The sequence below is a fragment of the Phallusia mammillata genome, chromosome 6, assembly GCF_965637545.1.
Source record: "Phallusia mammillata chromosome 6, kaPhaMamm4.hap1.1, whole genome shotgun sequence".
Lineage (NCBI taxonomy): Eukaryota > Metazoa > Chordata > Ascidiacea > Phlebobranchia > Ascidiidae > Phallusia > Phallusia mammillata.
In genome coordinates, this window is record NC_137257.1 from 16,238,917 (window position 1) to 16,260,561 (window position 21,645).

Consider the following 21,645-nt stretch of genomic DNA (forward strand, 5'->3'; position numbering starts at 1 on the left):
TAAAACACTATTAATAGAATGTCGTATGTTTGTCATTCTGAAACCTCAAATGTGTTTTGGAAGTTTTTAGGGCCCCGCACACCCTAGCTTAAAACCTTTTCGAAATCCGTCTTTCAATGGGACGGTGGACCACACGACTTGAAATAGACTTTTAACGCATCATTTGTTAAGATGTTGTTTTGGACAAGTGCGCTATAGCGCTGTTTTAGTGTTTCGTGTTGAGTGATCGGAACTTTATCAAGTACTCTTGCGGGATTTTGAGCCCCTACTAATTGAACTTGAGGTCTGAAGTAATTTGTTTTGGCAGCGCAGCTGTGCAGCATCTTTACGTCAACACGAAATTTGGTATTTGAATCGAATAGTGCAAGTTAACACAAATTTGCATTCTATTTTTGCAAATTGTTAAGGCATGCATATTTGGCACAAAAAACAGACTAGTCGATTTTGCTTCGTCAAAGTTTCAGAACAGTCACCCGCATCCCACTAATTTAATCCAAGGTGCCCAGCAAACCACAAATTCAAGACTATTCCCATGACATAGGGTGCCAGCACACAAGCTTGTGTAACAAACACAGGGCAACTGTTTAACGTACAATCTTTTCTGTGTTTGCAGAGCCGTATATAGTTGTGTATTCTATCCAACCGCCAAGGCTCCACTGTTGACTTAGCAAAGCTAGGAAGTAGCCAGCTAAAAGCAAACCAAGACCCTTGTGACAAAGTCTTGCGGTGCCCCAAAATGAATACAAGTTATTGGATGTTGGTATTGGTGGTCGCGCTACTGGCAGCAGACTTCTTTGCTGCAGATATGAGAACGGATGCACGAAGAATGAAACACAAACACTGCAGATTTTGCGGAAGGTGCGGATACACTCGCCTTAGGCGTGATGGTAAGTTTGACACTTTCTCATGATTCGGCTTAATAGGTCAACGTTAAGGGTAGTTTTAGTTTTAGTCTTTAGGTCTATCTTGATTGTATCAACTTGCTTCGACGAAATCTGCAACCTAATGATACATTAAACGCTAATGAATCATTCAACTCATTGCGAAGTGAAAACATATGACTACATCAAACGAGACATTTGGTCCTGTCATTTTAATTGTTTGCCCAATACAAACAATAAACAATCCGAAACCAAAGAGTTAACTGAAAGAATACAAACTTTTTACTGTAACGCGCAATTTTTTCACGTATGTGGTTCTAAAACTCAAAAATGACGACATCACCACTATCACACACTTATTACTTCAGATCCATGGTCATAAGATGATGCTATATTATACAGGTATTAAATTCGTTGTGTGGTTTGAGCGCGAAATGCTGGTTACTTTTAAACCAAAACCTATATTGATCCCACATTATTTAAATTTTGTAACTTTGTGGCCCACTACTAAAAACTTGTTGTTTTACAGTGTGAACTTTTTTAACTCCTAAAATGGGGTCTTTTTGCAGTAAAAACACATGTGTTTTTGTTCCAATTTCGGCTTTGTTTGTTTTTTCTTGTAATTTGAAGAAAGTGAACTTTTGTTGCCAAGTAACGTAACATAATTAGCAGTCATTGGTCACAGTGATGTATCACAGGCTATAAATCTCCATATACTGGACAGCTCGTAACTGTAATAAGAATTTAGGCCTCACAAGCTGTACACCTAATTGCATAATTGCCTAAAACGGTGATGTTTAAACCACAAAACATTATGATGAAGGGATAATTTCTGACCAAATTTTATCTTGAAGTTCATCAGCAATTCAGCAACAAAAAACTTATCTATTTTTTCGAGCGAGCGTTCCGCAAATCGTCGTTGACCACAAAAATGCACTTACCTGTTGTTTGTGAAATCATCGCTTGTTACTGAGATCCACGAGAGTCCTGACTACGCTGCAAGGCCAAAAGCTCTCGCCTGTCAACGCTTTGATTGCAACTAATAATTGCTTTTCAAAGCAGCAGCAGCTGCTTAGCTCTCCAGTGACCAAATATGGTGGCGAATCTGACGGAAATTGACAACTACAATGTGAAAAGCCCTCATTTCAACATTGAAAGATTAGCCCGAAACTGGGTTATATTGCGATTTGCAAGAAATATCATTACGTCCAAGAAAGACATACACAAGACACGATTTTAAAAGTAGCTCAACAAAGAATAAAATTTAAGTTTTACAAAAAGTTATCATCTTCATAGTTAAATGTTTACCATGAAGTACCAAATACCTCATCAACGCATATTACTAACAATGTAATAAGCATTTGCCTAAACGTTTATATAATAAAGCATGTTGCTATTTAGGTATATTAGGGACGTATTTTTACTCAAAAAAAAAATCAACCCAATACCAAGAAAAATATGATTTATTGGCTTTTCATTTACAATTTACCGATTTCACCCAATGAATTTAAGCAATGATGGGACAGAATCTTGTGTTGAACTCCCGTAATTTTATGGTTGAAAGTAAGCATTTGACCCAAGACTTGGTAAGACATTCCCAAACAACCACTTTAAACCGCGTTTCTTATTTGTGTATGAGCAACAAATAGCACAACAAACCCAGTGAAACTTAATTTTTAGGACTTCTCACAACTGATACAAAAACAACTCCTAACGGTTGTGGGCAAAATATTTGCTTTGAAACCCACATACATTGTGTAGCAGGTTTGGTGGTTGTGCAACCTTACGGTGTATGTTAGTTTAGCGGTTGCCGCGTGAAAAACTGCAAACCACGACCAAATATTTTCCCGACTCAACAACGTATCCCAACCAACTAACAAGCATTAATCATCACGTCAAAAAAGGACGTTCAAAGTTTGTCATTCTGGTCTGAATAATATTGATTTGAAACATGTTGTTAAATTACATAACATTTCGTGTGCGTGGAAAACCCAAATTGAAAACCCGTTAAATGTTTTTTTTTATTCTACGCAGCTTCAATGCGACTAGATACTGCTTTTTGGCTTAAACGTCCAGCTTTTGTAGCAGTATAATTGTCTTAAATATTAACCATCAGCTTCACTTTGTATATTTTGTATACCCATATGTTCGTAATCGCATAAGAAACTATTGGAAATTTTAAGTATGTTACATTACAACATTCTAGGGTAAAAAATATAGGACTGAAATTGAACGTTTAATGGTTCGGTATAAGTTTGGATCACTAGCCGTTACATTCCAGACCCGAAGCCCTGACGCAGCAAAGTTTAATCAACAATATATTGCGAAACCAATGTTCTTATCAGCGTCTGTGTAGGTAACAAACAGATGATGTCGAGCGAGGGTTTAGGGGCAATTGCAAGTTTGCTGATAACGTTTACCTGGTCCAGCTAATTGTTACGTCAACATAACCCGTGCAGGACAGCGTAGTTTCATTAAGTTAAGTCAATGTTGTTGTATAAAAGCGTTTTGTGCTTGTTATGACCCTTGGACCATTCATTTCATCAAGAAATTAAAGACTGATTAAATTGTTTGTATTTGCAGTATGTGTTGTGCTCGATATGTTGCGTATAGATTCGCACTCATGTTTTAAGCGGTTGTGATCGCCTGCGTTAAACTAAGCAGACAAATTTACCAGACGTGGCGTTTGCATTCACGTTTCTTGTGTTCGCCGACGGCGACGTTGAACACAAACAGGCCAAAACCGCAACATTTTTATCAACGAGCTCTTGTTTTATGCTCAAACGGCATGCAGACTGCATAAGTGCAATTTTGATGGTAATTTTATGCAGTGTATTGATGTTTGGGAAACTAATTACTCTCTTTGCAAACAAACCAATGCACATACCCTGGGTTGCCATCGATATGGACCCTTAAATAAGGACAACCGAAAAATATTTTTTTTCTTACGAAACAAAACAAACGTTTCTGAACAAATCTTTGCATTTATATGAGCCATGACATATCACATGCCATACTTTTGACTGAAACATTCTGTTTCAGCAACTCCTTATTCGTAAAAAATACTTCGTGCATCTCACGACAGCTCAGTTCTAGGTTTACCATTACTTGTAGCAGGTATTTGACTTGTAATTGTTCAAAATATGACTAAATAGGACGTTTCTCAGAAATAGAACAATAGTTTTATCTAAGAAATCCCCTTCAAAATAAGGACAAATTTTAGAAATAAGGACGGTATGGTAAACATGAATATTCCTCAGGATTGAACCGACAATTTATAAATAAATATAACAAAGTTTTGGGAAAGTCAAAATAAGTAAAAGCTTCGAAACAAAAACGTTCATGTATGTTGTTTTGAAAGTAAGTGTTCAAAAACGATGTCAGTAAGTTTAGGGGCTTTGCATTGTAACGTCATACGACTGTTAAGTCACCATATCAAAGCAACAGTTTGTTGTAATGGCCAGTGTAACACGATCGACATATTCTTTCGCGCAAACGAACCAGATCCGGTTTTGTACACTGTATGCTACGAAGTTGAACGTCGATGAGTATGATAGATTGCATGGGGACAGTTTGGTGTGTACATTAATTAAAGTTACGAGTCAAACTCAACCAACTTGACTGCAGAGTAAATAAGATAGATAAATGAACAAAACGAAAAGGACTTTTTGACCTGCGACCTATAATGAAACTCACTTTTATTGCAAATATGTTGCCCATAAATATGTTTTGTCCATAAGGTTTTTCCATAAAGCCATCAGTATAGCCTATCCCACGATGCTCTACGATTGGCGCGTTGCGATTGTATTTGGAGAGTTGCGCAATATTTAAACCCACATTTTGGTTGAGAACTTCTAATTGCTACTTTGTATAATGGGAATTTTAGGATTGTGCGGTTTAGTAACGGAAATTTGCTCATCTTTGTGCATAATCATGTAATAATATCCGAATCAACTGAATTCTTTTAACCCACACACGCAATAATTTGATTTTAAATGTGGGTTTCTGCTGTAAGTTTTAATTTGTTTTACCAAAGTTTTGCAATAATCTTAATTTGTTTGTAAAATACCCGCTTGTAACAAGTAATTCTAATAAATTATGGGATGGAAATATGTAAATTGACTTAATTTTAAATGATTTTCATTCACTGACTTAATAGAGCGGGAAGCAATGGGTAAAATTTGAAATTTATACGTCTTCGAATTCTACGGTCTGTTACGATCGCATAATTTATTTGCTTGGAAAATGACAAAATAGTTTGTTTTATTTATGTTTACGTTTTTATAATGTTTTCAATCAAGCTGTTTAATATTGGATTTGAACACAAGGGCATTTGTGATTCTTTGCCATTTTCCTTACGATTGCATTTTTGTTTTCCAGTACGAAGTGATTACTTTCTTGTCAAGCTGTGCCGCCGTTGCAAGCACTTTTGCAGTAAAGGAGGATGGTCTTTCTTTCTCTCCTAACTTCACTAACAGCCTTCTGTCATCACTGCACTTGTTTTTACCAATTTAAAGTTCCTCTTGAAAAATCTACATATTTGCCCAAGCATTTTGCGCCTAAACCCTGTTTCAAATCACTACAAAAATATTCAAAAGTGTTTAAGTGTACATTGCTGTGTATATATATTTGACTGTTTGAGCTCGTTATACAAATATCCGCCTATTTCAACTTTGGCCCCTGCATGAACGCTCCTTGTACATTCGACAGCCATTTGTGCCACAGTCTTGTACAATAGAAAGTAGTATGCCTGCATAAAACGGCATAGTCTTTAAAATCAAAATTGCTATGTTTATAAACCTATTTACGTTTTATTGTAAACAGTAAAAAAAATGTCCCACTTATTTAAAGTTTGACTCAGCGCACTTTGCTTAACTCTCGATATTATTCACCCCAAAGTTACAAAATATGAATAAAGCTCGTTTTGAAAAGAAAATGTGTAAATCGATTTCGACTTTTCTTCTGCCGTTTTACCAAATCGTTTCTTGTCAATAAAATATTTGCTTTAGTCGTCTGTGAAAAGAATAACTGTCAAGAAAAAGTTCGACAATATAGTTACATATTTAAAATCTAGCACATGACAAAAATATACCCACAAAAATATGCAGGTATTTACCAAACGCAATGATGGTTGAACAAGCTGACTTGCTTGTCCAAACTTGGCAAGTTAGAGGTTAGGAATTAGCGTGGAAGGCGTCAGGCTTATTGTGCCATCAGCCTGTGAACTCAGTTGAAAGGTTGTGGTAGTTTTGACATTCCTCAACCTTTGCCGGTTGTAGAAGACGGTAAATTGTGTTTTGGTAGATTGACGTCATCAGCGACCAGCGCCTTGTTAAAGGTCAAGCTAGTTCAGTGGTTCTTAACCTTTTTATAACGGCCGAACCCCTACGATATTCTTCAGCCTTCGGTCGAACCCCAAAGTTACATACCAGGTTTTTAACCCATTTTGTTTGGTTGGTCATAATTAGTTTTTGTTCACACATAGTGGCAACAGTTACTGTTTGTAATTTTGTTAAATTCTGACATCATAACTTGGCAACTTTTTTCATGATTGCTTTAATTCCGGTAGTTTTTAGTTTTTACCAAAATTAAGCATTTTAGCATCTGTGCACAAACATGAAAAAGATGAAGTAATAAGTTTTTGCTGCCAAAAAAATTTCGTTGTGTTTCTCCTTCGAACAATGCTCTTTGTTACGTCAAAAAAAGAAAATGAAACCTTAGTGCAGGGGTGCAGAACCATTTTGCTGGGACGGCCGCATCGGCAGATTCTTATTTCACCAACGGCCGCCATTTACCTGCTTGTTTTTGTTTTAAAATACGTGGTTTATATCATTTATTTACCATCTAATAGCGCCCAAAAAGCCCAGAATAATTTCTAGCTCGGTGCATAGATTGAGCTGCACAGTGTGAAGATCAATCTTAAGTATTTACGATGTCATAATCTATATTGTGATGCTTGTGGTACCTGTTTTGTTCGCATTGTTGGCACACAATAGGCGTACAAAAAGTCATGGCTGGTAATACATGGCTGGTAATACTCTTTTTAGTACCACAAAAATATTTAGAGCAGTTTAAAACACTCCTGCCTAAGTTTAATATTCCACTGTTTTGATATTGAGCGAATACAAATTGCCGTTTTAAGCGACTATAGACCCTAAAGTTTGACAAAAACGAGTATTTGTATTGTACTTCAAAAAGACCTTCGTCGAACCCCTGATTCGGCGATGTCGAACCCCTGATTCGGCGATGTCGAACCCCGGTTAAGAACCACTGAGCTAGTTAAACGTCATTTTGGCATAAAAAAGACAAACATAGCTTCAGGAAATTTGTTTTATATCTTTTCTTCAAAGCTAGGAGGGGTAAAATGTAGATACCAACAAACAGCACGTTTAAAGGCATTTTCGCAAATTTACAAACAAGCGTATTTACTAAATTGTGACCCTAATAGTTTGTAACCAAACAAAATCTTCAAAAAATTAATGTGCAGAAATCCTACTGAATCTTGCTCCAGAGCGTCATCTTGTGACGACATAGTTTCCAGTTGCTGTGAATGACTAGTTCTGTCATGTAATGCCGATGAATAATGGCACGTAATAATTATTACCATTAAAGTGTATTTTCACTCGCATCAAACAAACATTAACCGTATTCCATTTAATGTGTTGAAACTAGCCATTTAAACTTATGATGCAATTCGATGTATCGATGTTCTTAACCCCCTTTTCCGTGTGATATCGACAAGGTGGCATCAAACCAAAACTGTAAATGATTTCTTTAGACAAAGGTTTACTTTGTGCCTGCAAAACACTGTTGGAGGCACAAAAGGAAAATTGGCTGTTTGTTCTGATCAACAGTGCCTGACAATCGTGCAAATTATTCTGAAAGCAATATTCTGAAAGCTGTCCTAGATAGCAGCTGTTGAATTGAAGCTGATAGCTCCTACAGTGTAGCGGCTGTATCACTAGTGGTGGGATTCAGCCGGCACCGGTTCTATAGAACCGTCTCACGACAGTTTATGAGATCAGCGAACCGTTTAGCATTACTGATTACTGTATATGGCTTTTTGTAATAGAACAGGCTGAAAAATATGACTTTTGTGATAGAACCGGCTGACAAAAATTGGAATCCCACCACCGAGTGTAGCTTAGAATTCGGTCTGTGTGTTTGTCAGTGAGCTACAGGAGTTTTACAACTTTCCTGTTCCTTCAAGGCTCAACTTAAATATTTCGCTTTATTTGGAACACCACTATGACATCAGGTAATCAATTTCCGTTTTTGTAGACAAATTGCCACAACTTATTTTAATTGACCATGACAGAGTATATATATTTTTTATTTCCATCCTACCCTTTTAATTGTTTTCTTTGCCACAAAGACATGATAGCCGTAAATAAAAGCAAAACATTACCCATAGTTACGTCACAGATGCCACATTGTGCAAAAATCGAATGCGTTGTGTCTACAATGTATTAGTCCCACAGTAGGCTACAGTTCAGTTAGGTTTTGGCTGCAGAGTTTGAAGTTAAATAGCAGTCAAGCAGCTTTTTGTTCAAAAATTAAGTCATTTTTCAAACGCGTTATGTGATAGATGTGACTGTTAAATGCTGATAGAAAATAAAAGGTAAGTAACTCTAGTTTTGGAAAGTTACAAACCCATTTATACGCGATGTTTAAGTTTAAGAATTTTTCGAATCTTTTGAAGTTTTTGACATAGGTTGATGGCTGATGAATTCTAATCTTATTTATTGTCTGATTAATGGCTAACTTGTTAAAATAAAAAACAAACAAACTATGTTTTAGGTTGTTGTAAGAAATACAGTTTATGTTTATTTGCTTCTTTAAGACAATTCATATTTACCTGTTTGCATGACAAACACTGAACGTTCGTAAGCGCATTTTTGTAGTTTTTTTTTATCAAAATCTGCGCTTTAGTTCTGTCTAGCGTCAAGGACAGTGATTCTCAAACGCGGCTCTCAGGGCCGCATGCGGCTCCCAACTACTTATTTTGCGGCTCCCACCAAACCCCGGAAAACCACCAAATATTGCTATTTTAGCTTTCAAGGTAATAATCTTTAGTGACTTTCTGAAGGTTTCGTTTTTTTTGCGGCTCCTTACACACTTAAAAAATACCATTTGGCCCCGACAATGAAAAAGTTTGAGAACCACTGGTCAAGGGTGTTTTTGTGCTGCTAGGTGGCGCTAACGGTCAGTAAACCATTTTCATTTTTTGATGGTAAATGTCTTATTACCAGTTATCGGTATTTTAGGCAAAAAAAAAATACGTGGAACAAACATTCGGAACTTTTGTTGATTTAGCTTGTGTCGCCTAACTTTAGTCACGTGACCTATGGCGGCATTATACTCAGCATGTTTTTCAACTTTTAGTCACAAATTTCCAAACTCCAAGATGTTTTTGTAGTTTGTTAAAATTGCATGGTCTGTTAGTTTTTGTCGGTTTCTTGGTTTGTTGCATTCGCCGGATATAAATATATTGCTATTTTGAAATTCAATTTAGAAATAAAATCCATCGATAATGGCATTGTAAAATAAGGCTCGAACCGCGTATCATGTGTATACTTGTGTTCACTAGCAACTCATCGACAGTGGATTTGAATCCGGTAACGCGACTCTAGAACATACGTAAGTGATTAAACATACTTAATCACAATGATTGACAGCATTTATTGCTATTGTCGAGTGTTGTGATTCAATTTCAATCTTGTCGACACTCCAATGTTAAGTGCAGCATTGAGAGTTGTTGTCTCTCACCGGTTCATCTTTATCTGTGTTGGACCAAAGTTGAGTTGAGTTTATTTAAAGCTAAATTGCTTGTTTTCATGTAAATTTGGCCGCTTATTTTTTATGTAAACGTAAATTATTACGCTCAAATGTTAGAACCCAAAAGTTTTATTCGATTTGGCCTATCAAATTTGCGTTAAAGCCCAGCAGTTTGTAAAAATCAGACAATTCATGTGTTTTTCACTATATATACCTGCTGTATTATTTTGGACACAAACTGGCATCCAGGAGGCTCTATCGCGTAACAATGGATTGGACTACTTCTTTTATTTATACTTTGTGTAGGACGTGTAAACTTATTTTGCAATAGTGTTGGTTGCGAATTCATTGCACGATACGCGCGGTTTTAACCACAGTCATGTCAAAACAATTCACGAAAATTGGCTTTTCTAAACGTAAGGATTTTTTTTAGTACAGCTTCGTTTATAGTAAACACCAAGCTGCGTGTTTTTTGATAAAATGGTGACATTTGACCTTGAGATGCGTGTGTTTGTTTTCGCGCACATCATACACGTGTTCGGCCAAACGGAAGGCGCTGGGAACCGTGTCAACAGATTAAGGGAGAAGTTGTTCTGTTTTCCTTCGAGCTCCATTGAGGCCTGTTCACAATAACCCAATTTACTGTTCCGCTCACGTACCAATACTGAAGGGCCCTCGTCATTGGTTCGCAACATAACATCTGCACCTGCTCACTAAAACTGTTATCAAAATTCAAGTGATTGTATCCGTACGCTCTTGCGCAGCACAATATGCCCTGGTTACGATGAAAAGTTGGACATCAGTGCAAGTAAAGTGCCATCGAAAGCGCCTGTTCCCCTTTGGTGACTACCTGTCATTTGGTGTTTGATATTGTTACCAAAAGCACTCGTCCCTTTGTCGGTTTGCTACTGAGATAAACGCGCGTTTTGGGTGCTTGAAAAGATCCTCATCGCCTGGTTATGTAACGTGGCTGGTAATTGAAATTATTGAAGGTAAACACGCTAGCACATCCTTGTTATATTGATGGTGCTCGTCGTGATTTTGTAATTTTCCGTCACAGAAGTTTTGTAGCGCATCTGTTCGATCAAGGGCTGAAGTACTGGTTGAAATGGTTTTGTAAATGCAAGTGTTCATCTGTGATTAGTTTTTGTGATTACCCCTCATGTTTTGTAATTGGGACAGATAGAAACTCATTGAATTTACATCGAATGTATTTTATTCGGTTTGTTTAAAAAATACTTTTTAAACCACGTAAGGGTTATGCGCATAACCCAGATCATGAACAAAATAATTAACGATATGCCATTTGTAATTTCCTGAGTAAAAAAATGAATAATAAGTGTAATTTCCCTGCTTAAAAAAATTGAGTATATGTTGTTTGAAAATACAACGAAGTCTCATAATGTTGGAAACAACAGTTTTGTGCGTAAACTTATGGCTGTCTTAACCGTTGATCATCTTCCATTGGAGATTTCCAGCGGTACCTTACTCCACCCCTCTTGTTGACACCGCCATATAGGAGCTTGTCATGGAAACTTTACATACGTTCTACCCTGTAAAAGGCATCAATAGAGAATAACACCATGCGTGGGGTGTAGCGTCTTGTTGACGAGTAGGTTGTCTGAGTCCCATTTGCATAGATCTTACCGATTTAGATCCAATAGATGCGCAAGGAAACGAGGTGATTGGTTCTAGACTTAATGCCCCCGTAAAGGTGCCCAACACAGCAACCGATCGGTTATTTATATCGTTAGATGCAACCAATTTTTCCGACTAAGTGCGTGTTTTGGTAAATCAGGTGTTGATCTATGGTAAGTCATACAGGCATGTTTTGTGGGATGCGTCTTAGGTATGCGGGAGTAACAAACAACTCCGCCTACAAACGCGCGTGCATTTAAATCGGTCCTGCTGTTTTGAACGTGTATCCTGTGGTTTCTGAGTTTCTAACAATGCAAGAATGTGGCGCTCACTCGTTTAGACCAGGGGCGGGCAACATACGGCCCGCGACGTGATTTTGTGCGGCCCGCAGACAGTTTCTGGTCTTACATGATAATGTGGCCCGCGGCCACAGTCTGCCGCAATCCCCCACTACTTGCTTACTACGTCAAATTATAGTTGCAACGGACAGTAATGCTCCCCAATAGCAACAAACTTTCCCACCGTTGTTACCATTGCACCACACGTCCATTGTTACGACATAACTGCCAACCTTGTGTTTGGCCTGCTTTCACGGTTTCCTTTGTTTTCACACGTGTAGCCTAGTTGGTGCTTCAGCAGTATCTAAGTCGGTGGTGTATGAATTAAATTTGCTGTGGTGAATAAATTTATGTTATATCAGTTAGATTGTTTGGACTGTATTGTAATTGTGACGTACTTGATTGTATTTGGTTTAGGAAAGTTTCCCCACCTCTGGTTTAGGTGGTCAAAAATCCATTTTAAATCACTGGATAAAAACGCGATTAATGTATCGATTCAGGAATCCGGCCCGCCAAGTACTTCATTTTCCCATATCAGGCCCGCCGACTGGAGAAGTTGCCCGCCCCTGGTTTAGACCGTTCAAATATTTTTGAAAGACCTGGACAAACGCCTGATCAACAGTGCCCTGGGTTCAACATTTAGTTGAAGTAGGCAAGGGCTTTAACGCTTTTCCTAAACCCTTCCTACAACCACTCAACGAAAAATATACTAAAACAATACTGGTAACTCTTCATCAACACGTGCTTCCGTGGAAGTCCACGTTAAATGTGGTTGGCGTCTAGTTTACCCGAGCGGCTCACTTGTTTATCTTTAAATCTATTACAATCCATTGTGTCCTCATTTGCACCACAAAAAAACAAGATAGATTGAATTACGCTGCTAAGTACACCATACTGACACACGAACGTGCTTTATAGTGGTACGACGCCTGCAGTGACATTTCCGTGAATTATGGAAGCAATTGTCACTTGAAACTTTCATCCAAGTTGCGGAACATGCGGCGGGTTGGCAATAAATCGCCGCCTGATTTATCTGTAAAACTTGGCCGCACTCAAGCCCGTCGCAATCACGCTTCCTAAGTGCAACAGTTTTTCCACGAAGAATTCAGCAAACTTTGTGAGGAAAGTTTTTACACCAGAAGGTGGTTTTTCCTTTTTGCCTGGGGAAAAGTGCGCTTCCTCGATAGGATGTGCGTTCGCGCTTTTGACTAAAATTACATGGGCATATTTTCAACCGTTTTTGTTGTTCAATTTTGTTAGACAAAGCCTAGATATTTCGTGTTTTTTTAAAAAAACAAACAACAAAAACTTGCGGTCAAACAGCACGGTCCCAGTAAATGTCTACAATTGATATGTGACAAATGCTACAATCGAATAAACCCGAAGCACGTCTAATTGCATTGTAATGTTGCTGTAAAACATATATGTTGCGTAACAATACCACTAAATGCACTTTTTCTGAAAGTTTAACTATTCTCAAGACATTACGCGTAGTATTGCGTTTTGAAACATAATAGCCGAAAATTTTCCCGCAATGAAACTTTCCCAGTAAAGCTCAACGCTATTGGAAAAAGTTCCCACCCTTATTAGCAAGATCAATTCCGCGCCTGACAGGTCATAGGTGCCCAGTTTCATTTGTTACGCTCATTATAAATTGCTTAGCTTGGAAATATTAATCACCAAGTGGACGAGTTTATGTAAATTACCCTTCCTTGATTGTGGAGCAGCCACAACAATGCTCGGTAAATAAGTGTCATGTGCTTGACAGACAGGGTTGGTATATTAAGGGGGACAAAACTGCTATTTATCTACTAATTTTAAAGCAAGGGATACAGCCAATAACAAACAAACGAATTCTTAATTTTACATTAACAAGTGAATTTCTATCTATTTTTAAGTATGAAAACGTAAATTTCAAAGCAAATCAAACTACACAAGGATAAAACCGTAGCTTTACCCTTTAACATCTGTTTAGAAGTTTTAAATTAAAAGATCCATACATAGATATACTTTGGTGGACCATGATCTATGTAGATCTCATCAAGACTTATAAACATCAACATTTATGCCCTCTCCCACAGCTTTTAAAAGTTAGCCCTTTTATTTGATCCAAAACCGGCCCTAGGCGAGGTGCTAGTTTCTCGGTGCGGCTCTTCAAGAAAATGCCCGAATTGACGTCGGAAATTGGCTTGATTGGTTTTTGAGTGAAACTATAAGCAAAGTGACGATTAATCATGCAATGTGGGCCATCGGCTTATGCCTGAAACTACAAAATCGCGCCTGCTATGGTGTTTGGGCACAGGATGTTACTTAATAATTGGCTACCTTGTTGCAAAAAGTGGAAACTAGAAGCCTAATTGGTTTTCATTTAACGGACTTTTCATCATAACCTTTATTTGTTTAAATCAAGTTTTGTTGCTTGCTCAAACAGCAGTTTGGTGATTTCGATCGAGTGACCCAAATTTATCATTCAATCTTTATGATCTATGTTAAGGAACCTTTTTTCCATGTCTCTGCTGTTGTTTGATTATTATTTGCCGAATTAAAAGATTGTACCAGAATGCCTTTGTCGTTGAAGCTGATGTTTCCAAACTGATAGATACAAACGTCCGTCTTGAATTTGACAAATAGTGACGTTTTTGGCAGTTTGTGGTAAATTTGTGAAAATCTTGTTTTGCTTTGCGCAAAATTGCTGTTTCTTATTTTAAAAATAAGGATTGTCGTGCTGCCATGTTGGTGTGTAAAAGACAAACTTATCAGCATACAATTTCTTATTCTTGTTGGTTTTTCAACGGAATAGCATATATCAACATTAAAGCGTGTAGGTCCTTCAACTCGGAAACGTACGGAAGTTGTCATGTACACTGTTTCCATGTTAAAATGACATTTTTGGTATCCAGGTGTCGGCACTCAAAGTTTAATTGTGATTATATGAAGCGTGGGCAAGAATCAACACTTGGCAAATTGTTGCTTTTTCAAAGCATGATGGCGGCTGTTAGGATGATCACAAAGACTTAATAAGAGCCTTTGGCCACGTGTCTAAGGGAGAATAGTAAGAACGCGTAGGCCTATTGTTTGTACTTTCCGTTCCGTTTGGTTGGATCTATCATGGCAGGGTCTAACCAGGTCCTGTCCCGTGATTTTGCTGCTACTCGATGTGAACAAAACCAACCGAGACAGTTGAAAACACTTGTTACACAATGTATATAGTTCTGTTGAGTGCGTTCGAATTTGGAATTGCGCAATAATTTGTGGTAACCATTAACCAATCTGCTTTGGATTCAGGATTTCTACTATGTTTTTGGTACACAATTCACAATTCACGGCTCTAAATATTCTCAGCAAGAAGATACAAGCCAATAGCTAAGTTTAAAACAAAACAACGTTTCGACAGTTTATACTGTCATCGTCAACTTGGTGCTGCGCTACAAAAAAACAAATATAGAAACTATCAAAACTTTGTGTTACGCTGAGATATTGGCTTGTATCTTTTTTGCTGCTAACAAGTTTTGTTGCAAAAATGAGATTCTGTGCAGAATCCGCTGTTGATTGTGTTCTGGGAGTTGTTTTTTCATTGCGAATATCTACATTTCTGAAAATTGACCAGGCAAAAAGTGACCAACCTCGTGATTGTGTCCAATGATTTGGTCAAATCGCCAAGCGGAGTGGAGAAACTGTTACTTGAGCGGTGGCTCAATCTGCCCAACACGGAAATAAGTTAACGCGTGGACCAATCTGTTAGTCCCAGACCTCCTCTTAATTTCAGGGAAGTAAGCTTTGAGATGTAAACAATTTCAGTTTTTCTACGGCAGGTAACCCCCTGACACCAACGATAAGCCACCAGCATCTACCTTTTTCTATTCAACCAGTTTTTATCATACTTTATTGCAACTTATGTACATGTCCGAACATTTTTAGAGAAAAGAGCAAGTGTTTTGCCTGGTACGTCGATTGCACCGTGCTCCTGCTGAGATGGCAATGGTTATTTACCATATTATAAAACCTTACATAATGAACTAAAAACGGCCAAGGACCTTATGGTAGTAGGTTGCAAAAACTTAAAAACATGGGGCTCGATAGGATTTCAACTACAAATCTGGTGACGAGTGCAAAATTCTCAGTGTTTGGCTTTGGAAGGCATGTCCCGACGCAATTCACTGATTTATTAGCGAATCGTGAACTTATTATAATCACTTGGACGTGTCAACTGTCTAGCTGCTGAAGCGTTTCGCTCTGTGATGGCACAGTTGCTAGAAACAAAAGTTGTCACCCTTGGAGTGGAACAACAATTTGGCCTTTCAACGTCGCGTGTAGAACAACATTACATCGTTATGCACGCGTCCAAGTGGTTGCACTCTGCTCTGTAATCATGTGGCCTTGACAACCGAGCGCCAGGCGCCGGAATGAATCGCTTTCGCTATGCAGTGTATGCATACTGACTGGCAGGGGGGCTCGTAACTTCAAAGTGCCGCATTCGCTGAATTAGTTGCGCAAGTGCGCAGCAGGTTTGGCACTTGGCAGCACTTCATAATCGTTAAGTGTTGTGATTTCACTCAGGTTGAGTAACACAAATGTTAATTCTTTGATGAAATTTTAGTTTTACACATTGCTCTCGAGTTTATGCAGTAAATATTTCTGCATTACACTTTGTTTCGTATTTTTTATTTTGGCAATTGGAACATCATGACCAAATGCTTTCATTCTTGTCCTACGTTGATCGCGTTTGTATATACGTTGAGATTGTTTTTTGTACAAAACAATTTTTCAAAATCTTTTGCAGTTTGTTATTTTGGCGAATCGAGATCCCACTTGCGCTAAATGCAAGTAAATTTAGGCTCCACCCGCCTCTCACTGCGTCGTGGGTGGAATTTTGATCCCAGATTGGTTCAGTTTTCTATGAGAGCCCAATCTGAATTGATGGAAGCCAGTATCCGCATTTATACGCCTAACGCGGTAACAGAAGGGCTATTTACGGACTTCGGTTCTATTTCTGTCTGTCGTTTTGAAAATATTATCGCACCATACGAGAGAACTTTGTTTGTACGAAAGTTTTTCACTGTCACTAGTCTTTTTTGAACATGTGAAAAGTGGCTTTCGTGAACATTTTTGCCACAGGTTTAAGTATTTTTGCACATTTATTTTTTCGCACATGGTAAGTCAAGTTGTTACCTAAAGTTTAGTAGCGTGTCAATTTTTTCCTAGTTTTGTCAAACAAACTTAAAACCGGATTTCAATAAGCTTAAAAACGCTCGATACGAATTTCAACTGAACTAAAAAATCGTTTCCGATCCCAAAAAGACAAATTCAGTGTTTTGATAGGAGTAATATTAAGTACTCAACCATTCTCAGTAAATAGACGCAAAAATTGAGAACAACAAAAAAAACGACAACACAGGACAGATATAGAATCTGCGTATAATAATAAACAAACGTAACAACACATAAACTTTTTCAACACAGAAAAAAATGGTCACTTTCAAACAAACACAACAAATGCGATTCATAAGGGCCAATATATTGCGCTATACAGTGGAGCCCCTTGACATGTATAAGATTTTGCTGTTATGTCCCCTAAACTTTTAAAGGACGAAAAGCATAAATAGGAATAATAAGTAATTGTTACATTTGTTACTTTACGATCAATGAGATTGATATGGTTTTTGATACATTTGGTTGCAGTTGAGGCTTTGCAGGAGTGCTCCTTGCATGTACATGATCAAGTAAATGATAAGAACTGTATTGCGATGATTTGCACGTAAAATGGCGGACAGTTGAGAATCCGACGTGTTGACAGCGGTGACATGGTTTGTTGCTTCAGGAAAGTCGCCGTCTGATTTTACACACCTGCATTTGATAAAAAAAACATGTGTTAAATGTTTGTCACCGAAAACGGGATGTGAAAACAACTTTATCATGAATGACGGGAAATGTGCGACTTTTTTGTGCCTTTGTAAAACTGCTAAAGTTCTGCTCGGGCCTAAACGCCATAAACCGTAAAATTATTTATTTAACTGTTAACAAATAAAACAAGGCGGGGATTTCATTAAGAAAATGACCTGGTGTTAAGCTTAGGGTGAAAGTGGGTTTAAATCAATCACGATTAGGCGCTGACATAATAGGGGGTTGTGAGGCGATGATGCGATTCACGTGACCCCACAAGTCGATTCTTGCATTGTGACGTCACTCGAGGCTTGCCCCTGCATCCGCCGGACTTTCGCGAATTCGCTGGTCGCGGGCATGCACGTAAATTTTTCGGTCGATTGTTGTTGGCGGGGTCGAGTAGCACAGTGGAAACGGTTCTCAGTAAAAGAAAGCGACTTACCGTTTCGGTGACTTTTGTTGTTGGAGAAAGACGACTTTAGTACCACAGTCCAGGCACGCTTGTGATGTGGCCGAAAGGTCGGGGAGGAACTCCAGCGCTGCTTGTGCACATTACGGACTTCACGTTGCACGAAAATTCGCTACTGTAAAGAAAAAACAGATGTCAAATTTTATGGCTCCAGTAATTTAACAGGAAATATTCAACTAAGAGCTCAAAGTTATAATTTTGAAAATATGTTTTTACCGCGTAGGCAACATTATGCCTCAATTTTCATGTCCCAGAAAAAAGTTTAAATTCCACTGTAACCGTATGAACCCGTTTAAATTACCCACGGCTAAACACGTCTTAATTTGTGCGGAAGTTAGAGTTTTCGTTAGTTCAATACAGTTGAAAGGTAACACAGAGACGAAACCATTTCGCGTCTTCTATTTTTGTTCTAAGTCATTCTATTTGTTGCAGGGTCACGGAATGTCATCTGATGTTACAAAATTTTGACCCAGTCACTTAATTTGTAATCAACGAACGTAAACGACGAAATACGTTTCTATTAGATGAACTTATCTATAAATACTATACTATGCTAATCTTAGCAAGTCGGCATTAATTGCATAGCTTGGGTAATCACAGTTGCAAGTCAATGCTGAGTATTCAAACGTGTTTAAACCTATTTTAAAATATGTGGCTTTTTTGCAGTTTAAAAAATCATCGCATTTTTTGGCTGACTATGCGTCGAAATTTAATCGCATTGTGAAAAGTACATACAAATAATTCCCTTGGGTGTCGCTGTTCAGTCAAAAACATGGGGTAAATAAAAAAAACCTAATTTTCTTCAAAACATACTGGACTTACCTATGAAGTCGCATGTGAGTCTTCAAGTTGCTTGTGGAACTGAAACGCTTGTGACAAACGCCACATTCGTGTGGTTTTTCTCCAGTGTGGACAAGGTGGTGTTTTTGAAGGTGGGCAAGTTGGGTAAAACCTTTGCCACATGTTTCACATTTAAACGGGCGTTCTCCGGTGTGAACTCGCAGATGAACCTTTAAATGGAAATATCGCATTTTATACACAATTTGTACAATTGCGATAAAATTCTGATCTTAAATACATTTTTATTGATGCAACATATGTCTTACTAATTATGGCATATTTTCTCCAAAAATAAATGCTATTTACAAGATTCTTAGGAAGTAAATGAACATGTAAGTTGCTTTACTTTAAATCAAATATTTCTTCTTACCTTCAAGTTCGACAGTTGTCCAAATTTTTTGAAGCAGACATTGCACTCGTAAACAATCTTGCCGTTCTCCTTGCGAAGTGGGTAGGGAAGAGATTTGTAGCCCGAGTTTGGGCCACGTTTGCAGCGCATTGACCCCGAGCTTCCGTCGCTAAAAATATCAAACACAATGAATTAAAATATTGCACTTTAAATCGATCTCAGGTGTCACATTTGAAAATCGAGACGAAACAAAACTTTTTGACAAAATGTTGAATAGGTGTTTTGGAAGTTTAACACAAAACAAGAATAAAAATAATGTCAGTGTTTCTTTTCTGTTATTGCTTGTTTTCTAAGCTTTGAACGCTCGTTTTTCATAACGATTTTTTGCATTGAAACTCAAAATTCAGAAACGCTTTGTCACAAATAGTTACCTGTTGAGGGATGAGGTGTTGCTGTGGGTAGGAGACACCGACTTTGGGGGTGAAATGTTTGGGGTGAGAAAGTTTGCGAGCATTTGTGGGTTATGAGTGCTCTGGGTGTTCATGGCGTTATTGCAGAAATTGATGAACCCGGCACCGGGACTAGACGGGCTGCGTTCGTTGGACGTACGCCGCGATTGCGTTTGTTGCTGATTATGGTAAACGCTCTCTGTCGACTTTTCGCTGTGCCTTTGGTGTTCGCCTGTAATAAAAATTCAAAATGTGAAAAGTTGTTGTCATATTGATGTGCTATACTAGCACTTTTGGTTTGTCAAAGCTTTAAGTCGTTCTATAACCTCACACAGACATAGTGTTTTCCCGATAGTAAAAAAATGGTTGCAACAGGAACAACGCGATATTTACAATGAAGACCTAGTGCCCGTGTTTGTTTGTACCATTCGTGGAATCAATGTTTTGGTTTGTAACGAGTAATCAAGAGTGATTTAACTTACGTTCTCGGCGATGGTGCGTTGTTTCGGAAGGTCTCCATCCTGCTGGGGTTGTTGCTACTTGCGACTGAAAACGACAATCGGCTTGGTTCATACCTTCCGCCACGAATGGATTCATCCCTGCTTGTAAAGTCACCGGTAGTTTATGTTGACGTTTCTGGCTTCCTCGACACGACGCTGCCAGGAATTTTTGCCAACGGTCGCTGTTCAATGTTGATGCCATGTCCATAGGGTTGTACTGTGGTTTTGGTTGTTGCAAAACGCTGGCTGCGGCTGCTGCACTTCGAATGGCGTTGTCCCAGAACAATTTGCCCATTTGCATCATGTAGTAGTCGGTAGAAAGCATTGGCATGCCCATGGGAGGGAAGGGTGTGCGCAAAAACGGGTTCGCTTGAGATTGAAGCTCCAGGTTTGAGGCGTTAAAACTCGGAGGTGAAACCTTTGCTTGTGGGCTACGTTGACATTTTGGAATAACTTCGGTTTTCCAGGGATGTGTTTCGCTCGTTGGAGTGGAGATCGATGCCGATTTCATTCGTTCGCTGATTTGTTGGAAAGAAGGGTTGCCATGTAACTTTTCCGACTTGGTTTCGTGTGCCATGTTGGCCAGTTTCGATTGGTATTGGTAAAATTGTTCACATAATTCAGCCCGAACTTTTTCATCACTTTTGCACTCTCCCAGTTGTTTAGCAAGCAGTGGGTTCGCTTCGGGTGTCGGCAAAGGCGGCTTGCCGGACTCTGGTGCGTGATTTCCCGCCGGACTGGCAAGCGAAGACTGTCTTGCGAGAAATTGTGAGTTCATTGCGTAAAGCAAACTTTGGTAGTACATAGGCAGCATGGAAAATGCCGGCATTTCCGCGCTGTCATCGGAGGAAGATTTTCTTATCTCGGGGGACGTTTCTTTGCTTGTGAAAGTTGGCGACGACATCGGATCCCTGCAGGCTGACTGTTCAGGGCTTGGGCTACCGCTACCGTAACCACTGTCCGATGGGGAGGTTACGTTGTGGTCAAGCAACGACCTAACCGAGAAACTAATCGACTTTGGTTTTGGCTTGGGGGATTGCGGCACCTGTGTTTCAGTAGAGCGCCTTGGGTGCATGTTTGGCGCGTCCGTCATGGCTGTGGACTGCTGAGTGGCAGCGACCGACGCCATATTGTTGCCATTGATGTCTTCTTGCTTGCACGATTTGCTTGAGATCGGGGCATTGCTGTAGGGTGCCCAGTGGCTCTCGTACGCTAGACGCTCGTCTTGCATTGCTCAGTTATTAAATGTGTATCAAATGTAAGATGAAATTGTTCGGAAACGATATCTGCGAAAAAACAAAATTTGGTTAAAATTTCCAACACTCACTGTATTTGATAGCGTTGCTACATATTAAGCAGGTTTTATATCATTATGTATTACTTTCCGTTTTAAAAATAAGTAATACAGTGCGATAAAAACAACAAGCAGCTGAACATCATAAAATGTCCTGCCTCTTATTGGAATACAGTGCAACAATATATGAAGGCTTTGCGGATTTAGGCTGGCCGTTAACCATTAGCGT

At 38.7% G+C, this 21,645-nt stretch overlaps 1 protein-coding gene and 1 long non-coding RNA gene across 2 annotated transcripts; one reads left to right on the forward strand and one right to left on the reverse strand.

Annotated features, from left to right (window-relative positions):
• The first annotated feature begins 619 nt into the window (after positions 1-619).
• LOC145233920 (uncharacterized) lies at positions 620-5,889 on the forward strand. The gene is made up of 2 exons (XR_013861211.1): positions 620-887; positions 5,262-5,889. It is a non-coding gene; the product is annotated as an uncharacterized LOC145233920 (long non-coding RNA).
• Positions 5,890-16,943: 11,054 nt separating this feature from the next.
• On the reverse strand, positions 16,944-21,433 carry LOC145233691 (uncharacterized). The gene is made up of 6 exons (XM_080098462.1): positions 20,105-21,433; positions 19,605-19,854; positions 19,195-19,342; positions 18,807-18,994; positions 17,958-18,099; positions 16,944-17,479 (listed from the first exon to the last, which is right to left on the reverse strand). The coding sequence occupies exons 1-5, from the start codon at positions 21,351-21,353 to the stop codon at positions 17,994-17,996; spliced, it is 1,941 nt and encodes a 646-aa protein (XP_079954588.1). The 5' UTR covers positions 21,354-21,433; the 3' UTR covers positions 16,944-17,479; positions 17,958-17,993.
• Positions 21,434-21,645: the final 212 nt, after the last annotated feature.

Coding starts and splice junctions, on each gene's coding strand:
- LOC145233691 (XM_080098462.1), bottom strand. CDS start 21,353: ATGCAAGACGAGCGTCTAGCGTACGAGAGCCACTGGGCACCCTACAGC. Junction 19,855..20,104: donor AACGCACCATCGCCGAGAAC/GTAAGTTAAATC, acceptor TTTTTATTACAG/GCGAACACCAAAGGCACAGC. Junction 18,995..19,194: donor GACAACTGTCGAACTTGAAG/GTAAGAAGAAAT, acceptor TTCCATTTAAAG/GTTCATCTGCGAGTTCACAC.